This window comes from Gavialis gangeticus, unplaced genomic scaffold (genome assembly GCF_001723915.1).
Source record: "Gavialis gangeticus isolate Ggan-Ray unplaced genomic scaffold, GavGan_comp1, whole genome shotgun sequence".
Lineage (NCBI taxonomy): Eukaryota > Metazoa > Chordata > Crocodylia > Gavialidae > Gavialis > Gavialis gangeticus.
The window spans coordinates 10,183,765-10,194,903 of NW_017729024.1; the positions used below are offsets into that span (position 1 = coordinate 10,183,765).

At 36.1% G+C, this 11,139-nt stretch overlaps 1 protein-coding gene across 4 annotated transcripts in view; it reads left to right on the plus strand.

The window, feature by feature from the left end:
* FAM172A (family with sequence similarity 172 member A) overlaps positions 1 to 11,139 on the plus strand; it is a 427,259-nt gene that overhangs the window by 292,362 nt on the left and 123,758 nt on the right. For all 4 annotated transcript variants that reach the window (XM_019516886.1, XM_019516887.1, XM_019516888.1 and 1 more), the window contains 2 exons: positions 2,689 to 2,805; positions 6,478 to 6,562. In XM_019516886.1, the coding sequence (XP_019372431.1) occupies positions 2,689 to 2,805; positions 6,478 to 6,562 (202 nt within the window). The remainder of the gene's footprint in view (positions 1 to 2,688; positions 2,806 to 6,477; positions 6,563 to 11,139) is intronic.

Consider the following 11,139-nt stretch of genomic DNA (forward strand, 5'->3'; position numbering starts at 1 on the left):
AATGCGGCCACATGCCTGCAGTGGCTCAAGCCAGAAACTGGGGGAGGGGGCTAGAGCATTACATAGCCAGCATGGGTTGTGTGTTCGCTTCCTCTTCCTGCTGCCGTGAGGTCTCTGGAATTTTCAGTCCACAATCATAGCAGCAGGACCTTGCATGGTTGCTCATCACTTCCTCTTCCTGCTTTCAGGTGCCTCTGGGATTTGTAGTACACAGGCACAACCAGCACTAAGTAAGCCAGCAGGGCAGGGCAGCTTTGTACTCGGGGGAAGGTGAGTTTAACTCCCCTCCCTGGCCCCAGACCCCTAGCTGGGGTTTGCCTGGAGGGGCCAGTAAGCCAGCCCTCACTGCTCCAACTAGGGAGCATAGGGGTGGGGCCAGCCCTGCTCTCTGGAGCAGACAGCACAATCCAGCCCAGGGCTGGAAAGCATGCTGGGAGACTCTGATTTAACTTGAACCATGAAGGGGTCTGGGACAGAAGTTTTATAAACTGGTTTGACCTAAAGTCTGATACTACATTCAACCAGGATTATCATAAACCAGTTTCAGCCATTTTGAAACTGGTTTATGTGCACTGAATTTCTGTTCAGTTACAGGTATCAACCAATTTCTGATCACTTAAACTGTGTAACTTCTGTCCCTAGCCCAAGAAATTTTCATAGTCAACCTTTCCAATTCTGACTTATTAACCCAAATTCTGCTTAATCTGCTACCACTTCACTCCTCTGTGATGTCTTTTCTGACCTCTTGGTTGCAGGTTGAAACTATCAACCAATTACTGCTTTTTATGCATTCCAATAGTACAACAGTCATGATGGTTGTGAAAATTCGTAAGTTGTGGACCACTCAGGACTGTTGGTTGCTGGCAGTGTTCTCTTATGAATCTGATAGAGACCAAAACCATTTGATGTGCTGTTTACTACTTTGTCCAGAGGCAAAAGGCATTTATCAGAGCTTGAAGTAAGTTAGCATTGTATTTTAGGTTTTCTTCCTGAGTTGGCTAAAATTTTTGTTTTTAAATATGAAATTCTACCTTCCTTACATACATCTGGGATCTTAGCCTAGCATTAACAAAATCCCTACTGCTCCTTTCAATTGCCCAAAGAAAGTCTCAAGCAACACTCATGTCTTTCTAGCAGAGAAGGTTTTAAATCCTTTTCTTCAGGTATTGATTAAGCCTGTACCAGATTTCCATCCTAGAGTACTTTTTCTCTTTTCAGTTGGTTCAGAAAGAAACATTTTCCTATTCTTTACTTGATTGTCTGAGGTTTCATAGACTTCTCTCTGAATTACCTAGTACTGGGACTACCAGAAGTAAGATCCCAGAGCCAGACAGTTCATTTATCTGATCTGGGATGGAGTTGTATGCATACACACTGAATTAGCAGTGATGGTGAGCATTGTTCATATAGTCTATATATTATTTTGATTAAGGTAATGTTAAAATATTCATAAATAGAAAATATAAGATAAAATAATAAAAAATATGGAAATATTGCTGAGACAGTATTTGCTGTGAATTAAAGGTAACAGCATTTAGTATGAAGGACGTGTTTGCATGGTTTTTCAAGGAAATCAAGAGATTCAATTTGTACAAGATGTCGACAAATATTACTTCTAAAGTATGGATTACAGTGCTTATCTCTGTATTTATGATCTGAAAAGTCATTCATAGTTCCATCATAAAGGTCTTTTTTTCCTTTCAGAGGCATATGCTATTATGTTGAAAAATAGGTCCTAGAGCACTAACAAAGAATGGCTAGCCTTTACACAGAGAAATTGTCCACATATACCCACTTACATGAGAGGAAGTTGGGAAAACAGTTTGGTGCCACATATACAATGGTGAAGATACTAGTGAAATATTGGTTCTATAACTATAATTCATTACACTTTCTTTGATCCTGTGTTACAAATTAGGGTCACTCGTGTCAGGAGATTAAAACCTTTTGTCTCTCTTTGATATCAAATTGCTCCTTTTCATTCCCTTTTACCTTGCAGACCAGTGTTATATTCTATAGCATCTTTGCCCATTCATTCAAATTATTGCAGCAGGCATTTAATTGGTTTAGAAATAATATTATCTAGATATGTTATGGTATTGTTTTAACAACATAGTATATTAGAAATCAAAATAATATTTATAAACTCTAGGGTTAGTTGGGTGAGAGAGAAACCACAAAGAATACCATAGTGGAAGTGTGGGGTAGCTAAATTGGATAGAAAAAGAAAAAAAATACATACAAGTCAAAGTAATATTGTACATCAGAAAAACTACAGCAATCTACTGAAAATTAGTAGATGATAGTCATGAGTAGCTTACAGTGAGCCACGGGTACCAGCTTCCCTGAAGCACAGAAATAGGAACTTGAAGAAACTTGTAAAAGGTGTCCTCAGGGAATCTTCCATTTTTTCACTATGATACCTTTAATCCTAGAATTGTCAAACCACATGGAAAATAATAGGACTGAATAGTTCAGTCAGTTAAAAGTTAGTATTATTTCTTTTATAAAAAATATTGGGTCTTTTTGTGTTTCCGGAACTGTTAGGATTTGTATAAACTTTAAAAAAGTGAAGTCAAGTATTGAACTTGTATTAGCCTTTTTTTTATTAATTTAAGATCATTATCTCTAAGCAGGCACCATTCAATTGGGAAAAAAAGAACTTAAAGCTAACATTTTTTTTAACAGATGATTCAACGAGAAGCAGAAGTAAAGAATAAGGTAACTGCTGTGGCGTTGACAGACTCTGTTCACAATGTGTGGCATCAAGAAGCTGGCAAAACTGTTCGAGAATGGATGCGAGAGGTGAGAATGGTTTTAAGAGTTTAAGAGGGGCATACACTATTATGAATGACTCTCTCAACTTTTCTTTATCAACTGATCTCTTCCATTTGTTTAAGCTACCAAAAAGAATACTACTAAACTGTGCAGTATCCCTTCACCTGCTTCTGAAATAATTTAAATTACAAACATTTTTTAATTCTGAAGTCACCAGTCAAAACAAGTACAAAATCAACATCCTTTTCAGCTCTGCAGCAGTGCATAGACAGATATCATCATTTTAAAAAGATGATCTGATACTGGAGCAGAGATCAGGGAAGCACTGAGGACTCCTAGGGCGCCTATACATGTGCAACAAGGCTCCTTCGACATGCTATAATTACAGTGCATCAGATTAGACTCAGTTAATCTGGAGCATGGTAATTACTGCACTCCAGCAGACTCCAGCATCTCACGTATCAGCATCCCCATGCTGAAAAATGGTGGCAGGGTGCTTTAACTAAAGCTTGTTCAATGAGCTTTAATTAAAATACCCCCACTGCCACTTTTCAGCACAGAGACACTGATACACAAGACACTCTGTGCACTTCAATTAGAGTGGCTCTCAGAGCTGCTCTAATTAACACCCCCCCTACACACACACTCCTGGAGCACATGTACAAATGCCCCTGGATTCTGTTTTTGCTCACTTTGTGATATTGGGCCAGTTCCATAACCTCCTTATGCCTCACTTTACTGATCTCTAAAAATGTTGTACATTTTTGTATTTCATACAGGTATTATGAGATGTAATTGTTTCTAACTTATTTAGAGATTGCCTGGTGAAAGGGTAAAGTATTTTTATTACTGCTGTACTATAGAAACTACTAGTTGATCTAAGATTAATCGGATACTGGTTTATGGCCAACAAGCACTTTCTTTCTGCAGGGGAAGTATAATGAATTGCATTCATTATTCATTTGAAGATTTAAGTATGGGATTGCTAAGATTGAAAAAGAGAGAGAATTTGTAATGTGAGATCAACTAAAGTGTTGTTGTGAATCTGTTTTCCTGGTCAAATAAAGGCCATACCTTTGTCATTTGGAATGTTTTCTGTGTTTATCTAGTCCTATTTTCAAATTTAAAACAAAAAGGGTATGTTGGTAATATAGACAAAGTAATCTTTTTTCTTCTTAAGAATGAGTTTTTATATGGATTTAGTGAAACCTTGTTTATAGACTGACTGTTTCTGACTTAACCTTACAGTTTTATAGGCCATGACTGATGGGAATAGAGAATCACCTGGGATGTAGGTTGACAGCTCTGACTTAAATGTTAAAAATATAAAGAATGGGAACCCCTGCAGGTCCTGTCAGAAAAATCCCCATTTCTTTAGGGGAACTAAAACCCTTAACATATTTGTTACATGGTTAAAATGGGCATTTTAAATCCTATAATTTGAGTCTGACAAGTCCATTTTTCTTTAAACATTTAGTCTGAATGAGACAAGTGCATTACGTTTAATTTCATTTACAGAAAGTAGATCTTAAAGAACAAGTTAAATGATTAATGGCCTAAAATGTGGATGGAGTGTCATAACTTAATTTAACATTCAAAATCTCCTATAAGAAGTACTTTTACATATGTGAAGTGTAGGTGAGTGATGTTAAGACTAACATTTCACCTGCATATCTCTTATTTTAATCAGGATTACAGCTACTGGTAGAATGAATAATAATTAAAATACACACCTGATCACTGTCTGTGTAATGCTAAATGCTGCCATTGAAAGAATGAATTGTTAAAAAAATCATTCTTCACTGGAGCTATCTATCCTGTATCACTTGTGGCCTATTTATAGTACCTATAAGAGTTATGATTTTTGAATTTATTAGCAGCTGTGATGAATGATAAAACAAACCATCGATTTACATATCTTAACACTGCTTTCAAGAATACTTATTTCTTACAGGCAAGTGTCACCCTCTATATAAAAGCTGGTTAATTGTGTGCTAATCTTTTTTATTATCTCTAGCTCTCTCATGTAGTATTCTATCAGTAGTTAATATTAATTTTAAGTATTTAAAATGAATGTAATACCTAATGAAAATTCTACTTCTTTTATCATTTCTACCAACTTACATTTACAATTTTACTTTCAGCTGTTAATTAAAATTAGGCATGCAAATTATGAAATGTATATTCATTTTAAACCTTAAAGACTTTGTGAAACACAGGAATACTACCATTTTAACCATTTTGACTAAAAAAGATAACATTACTGGATAGTGTGTTTGTTTTCATGTTTTTTTCCACACAGTTCAATAGTTTCATTGATCTACTGTTTCTTACAAAAATCTGCCATGCTTTGTGAACTTCACTTTCTAATCTCATACAGCAACCCTTCCTTTATGTTGTTTCTGCTCTCCCTGGTCCCAGAACAGTAGGGTTGCCTTGACAAATCTATTCAAAAGCCATTCCTCAGCCTTTATTGGTGGGGACTGAAGCCTTTGAAATTTTCTTCTCGCTGCAACACAGCTGACATCTTCTTCCAGACAGAATGAATTAAGGAAATACAATAAGACACTTGATCTACCAGTCAAGGATCTTTCCACAGTGAGGACGGATTCCATGGTGCACAACTAGGGCAGCAAGCATTTAAAAATACACAATACATGCTTGTTTACCAGAATAGCAATCAACCATTTTAGCAAACATGATTGATGGGATGATTTTTTAGAAATCTGTCTGGAAATTCATTGGCTCCTTCCAGGAAAGATTGTTTTTGTTTCGTTTTGTATTTTTTTTAAGAGAAGTTAATCAGATTTTCAAAAAGGAAAAACTCAGAAAGAGATTTATAACTTTGACGCTACAAGGAATTTGTGGCTGTATTTCCACATACGGGCCTATAAAAACACGTTGTTTTGTAAGTTAATCTTTAACGCAACAGTCTTGATCTATTTAGACATATGTGTCCTAATAATACTTATTTAATATTTTAATAAAGAATCTTCTCTGAACCAGGTGCTAGTAAGGAGAAAATGTTTAAAAGTTGTCGTAATAAATTCTTTCTAATCAAATATTTAAAAATGAAAGGTAAACTTTTATATGTATTGAATATATATTCACAAAATGGGATATTTACATTTTAAAGTGTCTGTACTAGTTCAGTTTATTTGGATTGGCAGTTATTTCAATATTCATCTGCAAATTATATTGCATTCAGTTACAGATATTGCTTTGTAACTCCACAGACATTCTCTCAACAATAAGTTGCATCATCACATCCAGAAAATGATGACCTCTTAATACTAGCAAGAGGGGAGATTATTTATATCTGTCATAAATAATTATTAAATGGTTACTAAGAAATTAACTGGAATTACACACTAGAATATTTTAAGATCCAGTTCATCAAAGCACTGAAACACTTAAATCCATTCCTGTTTAAAACAGCACTTAAGCACTTTTAAGTTAAAAATAGGTTTAAGCATTTTACTGAATTAGGATCTTATTGTTTTACTTACTTGATAATGTAAAACTAAAGCACTGTTTCAGCTAAGTATATAAGCATTTGAATTAAGCATGGGCATAAACTGCTTATGTTTAGGCATGTTTAAGTACCCTGATGAATCATAGCCTAATCTGTGAAGTCTAGATTTATTCTTGCTTTAGGCTCTTGGTTCACTAGAAACTTGTCTCTGTCTCATATTACAGAACTGTTGCAACTGGGTGTCTAGTTCAGAACCACTAGATACATCCGTAGAATCCATGTTGCCAGACTGCCCACGTGTCTCTGCAGGTATGTGTAATTCTTTATGGTGTGAGTATACATATGTGGTTACAAGTGCCAATGACTGAGCAATTTCATTACTTATACGTAACAATTTTATCACTTATTTTTAAAATAACATTTTGCTTTGGCCAAATAAGTCCAACAATATTTGTAGAGATGAGTGAACAAGTTAAAAGTTAAAAGAAGGTGGTTACTTGCCACATGTCACTTGTTCTGTGGTGACCTCTCTCTGCCTATGTTACATCACAGTAAGGTAAGTTTCCCGTAGTGAAATAGGGTTAGTCTATGGGGTTTTCTTTCACCTGTCACAGGGTAAGTATGGGCATATGGTTACCATGGAGCAGCTGATGTACAGTAATTCCCCACTCTCTCTCAACTCACTATAATTTTTTGTTTGTCCATATCCCAAGCAGCTAACTTTTAAAATTTTTTACAATTTATTTTGACTTTGTCTAGGAATGATATTCTGTTGTTTATTACTGGCTCATGTTTTAAAGGCCTTCTTTTCTCTTTGGGTTTAATTAATTTATGAGTTGTTATAACTGGGAGCTTAAGAAAAGTAATGACATAGATTGTGAAAGCCAGGAATTTAGCCTAAATTCCCCAGCAAACATCCAGCTTGATAATAAACCAAGAGGAAAAGTAACATTGGAATGAAAAAAGATTCACTCTAAAGCTTTGATTAATATATATATAGACTATACAACAATGCAAATCATTAAAATGTAAGCCACAAATTCAGTATCTATTTTCTTCTATGTTGGTGAAGTCTTTGGTTAATTCATTATAACACCAGGTAATGATTTCCAAAAAAAATAGTCTGAAATACTGTCACAGAACCATAATTTTTTAGTATCAGCTTTCCAGAAACTACAGGCACAGAAATTACAGGATTTCTGCAGAATAGAAAAACAACTTATACTACATCCAGTTAAGTAACATATACTACCTATTATATTCATGTTAATGCGAAGACTGTGATGTTCTCAGATGTTACACCCCAGGAAGCAGAACTGTTCACTTTGTTAGCTAAAAGTATAATATCTGACTATGCATTTGAAGTCATGAGCAAGTCCTGACCTTGTAATCAAAATTTAGTTAATGTCACAAGATTTTGTTAGGGCTTGTATGAAGTGATTTGTATTGTATCTGAGAGTTTGTTATAGCAGTCCTCTGAACATATTTGCATTAGAGCACAGGTAGATCTAGCTATAGGATCAGGACCTAAAACACTGTCAGTTCTGTAAAAATAATCTTCACTGTGTTTTCATTATTGCTGTTCTGTGGTTGGAAAAATAAAAATGTTGCTTCCACTTAACTAGTTTCATAAACCAAACTTTCTGTTTTTCTAAATATAAGTTATTGAGCCTTAAAATTAAATGCTGTGTAGTAATAGTAATTTTAGCTAACTTTAAGTTTAGTTTTAATTCTCTTACCATTGTACATATAATGCTACCATTATACATGTAGTAGAATGTTATGTACAATATAAGAGTACATCATAAAGAAAATTATTTGATTTTTGAGGAGTCATTTTGGTTAAGCAGATAACTAACAAGTGTTTGAATAACAAAGAGCATACACTTAAAATGCTAAAAGATTTCTAATTCAGCCTTTGTTCTGTTTCTTTATATCTATATTAATATAAAGTCTTTGATTTAAAAAATCAAATGTCAGCATATTCAGAATAAGGACTGATACTCTTTAACAGTAGTATGAGTTAAGAACCCAGCATTAATTTTAACTTCACATTATGCCAGAGACCTTGTTGAGTATAATTTTGATGTTACATTTGGTGAAATCCTGTCTTCATTGAAGTCATTGGCAAAACTACCATTATCTTAAATGGGGCCAGGATTTCACCCAATAATTATCTGTAGGGTATACTTAATGTTGTAAGCATTAACATTATATGAGGTTTTAGAAAACATTGTAATGATTTTGGCCAGTGAACTACCAGTTTATTCTCTAGACTATAACCTGAGCTATAAATAATTCCGACATTTTGCAAGTCATTCTAAATTCTCAGTTTCTTTATATGTTTTTGTTCCTATTCACTACATTTATTCTATTTCTTATGTAGACTTCTTAAGATTTTTTCAAAGGAAAAAAAAGGGGGCAATCACTACTGGAAATGTATATATAAATATTAATTTGCATCAAAACTGTTCATATTGATTTATTAAATGTTACTATATGTTGGAACATTTCTATACAAGGTGATAAATTTGATTTCAGTCCTTTTCTGAAAATTGCAGTACTGAAGTAATCCACAGTAATGAATTGGCAGCATTGTCCTTTGTATTTAAATAAAGGACAGTGTTTTAACCTAACCTGTAAGAGATTTTTTGAAAAGAAATCCTTCTCTGAGAATTCACCTCTCCTTTCTGCTTAGATCACCTCTCCTTTCACTTACATCAATACTGATAAGTAAATTCCAGGTTAAGTGAACCATACCATTACCTTTTGATGAAACTTCATGCATTAGCTTTAAAACTCAGGGTCTGATTTCAAACTGCACTTGCATATCAAGATTCATGGGCAGGTTCTAATTGTTTATGAGTGGTTCTCGGTTCATCTTATGTCATAGTCTTTAGTTTGTTGAGTTAATATATCTAATTCTACTTTACAAAGGAAAATAGGAAAGAATTTGTCATCATCAAACTGAAAAAAACCAAAGCTGAGCATCTAGAAAGTATTTTTGCAGCATTTTTTATTAGAATATTGGTGAAATTAAAACATTTTCTATAATAATTTATGCTCATATTTATTTACATAGAAATAAGAACAAAGAAAAGATATATTCTTGCTGCTAAGTATTGAAGTTAGGAAAGTTATAATGTGAGAATCAATTTATGATATTCTGCTTCTCTATTTAAATGCCCTTTCACAACCTAAAAATATGATATTGCATATGTGTCAATTCCTCAGCCTTTCAAGAATGCTTTCATAAACCTAGTATTGCCCCTACCTGTGGTCGATATTATTACAGGCAGTGTAAATAGTCTTTAAAACATATCACAACGTACAGTCCATTTATTCCACACAGTACACATAGTCCCCAAAAGTCCCAACCACTGTATATTGACAGTTTCCTCAGTTTCCTGCCAGTCCTGTGGTTCTTCTAGACTGTTTGCCGAACAGCCACTCTAGTCCATTTCAGTAGTCCTTCCCAGCAGAAACTCTCCAGTCTCTCAACCAGGAGTTCCCCACCCTTTAAGGCCTATGTGCTGACCCACCCTCAGCTGAGAAACACCTGACCTGTCTCAGGAGAGCTGATCCACTTTTCTTGAAGGGAGACGGCCACTATGTGACATGGGCACAAGGAAACAAACAGATACCCAATGAAGGAAATACAAAATGAGAAAGAGATTTATGAAGCAGTAGGTACAGAAAAGATTTAGAATTTCTACTGGTCAATGAAGTAGATATGAACTTGTAATTTGGTGTAGAAACCCAAAAAGACCAAACAGATTTTAGGTTTTGGAAGCTTGAAAGCAACGTGTTAGGGATAAATATGATACTCATTCCCTCATCCAAGGTGTAGTGAGACCCTAGAACAGTGGTGCTCAACATTTTTAGACTCAAGTCACTCTTCATTCGATTTCAGGCACCTCTTAGAAAAGGCCAAGTCTTAGTTTTCACTGGGTTTTTTTACTATAAAAAAAAAATAGCTTTTTTTTCTGCTGGAAGGAACTCAGAAAGCCCACAACAGGTCAGAATGTTTTTAACATGGAGGATTCCTATTTGCAGTTTCTGGATTTATCTTGTGAATCGCATTTGCACAACTATCAGTACAGCTGAATCCCCAGATTATTCAGAAAGTCATCCCATCAAGGTATTTGTGAGGAGGCTGAGGTAGTTGATTGTCCTCATAAGGCCCCACAATCTTATGTAAACCTTAGGAATCTGCAGATTTGGAAAACATAGCTCCTACTTCTCCGAAGTCTGACCACTTTTGGTAACCACTCAGAATCTCCCTTCATTATGCGTATTATGTTCAGGGACATCTGTCATTTTACTCTAGTGGTCAGCCTAGTGCTCAGTAGGGCTGTGTGAAACAGCTGTGTTTCATTTCAGTTTCGAATTTGGCCATTTCACAGGACAGTGATTCGTTTTGGTGTTTCAGATTTTTGATGCTGTTTCGGCACTGATTCAGAGATTTGGATCAGCTGGGGAGAGGCAGGCAGAGCCGGGTGGCTGCAGGTTCTCCTGCAGCTCCTCCAGCTGTGCCTGGCTCTCCCCGGATGGGAGGAGCCATGGAAGAAGCCCCCATGGCTGCCCTGCCTAGCCCCATCCCCTGCTTGGCCCCAGCCTCCCGGCACTTAAAAAAAAGCCCCACACTCACAGGCTGCAGCAGCAGTGATCAGGGCCTCTGAGGGTTCGTAGCAGAACTCCCCTGTGCAGTGCAGGGCAGTGGGGATCACCCCCCACCTGGCACCCGCATGGCAGCTGCCCCATAGCACAGGTGCAGCACAGCTGAGCAAGGTACTGCATCCTGTGTGGCTGCTGGGGCTGAGCGGTGCCAGGCTCTGGCTGACAGCTCCCAGACACTGCATGGTGCCCTGCCGAGCCACGCTGCA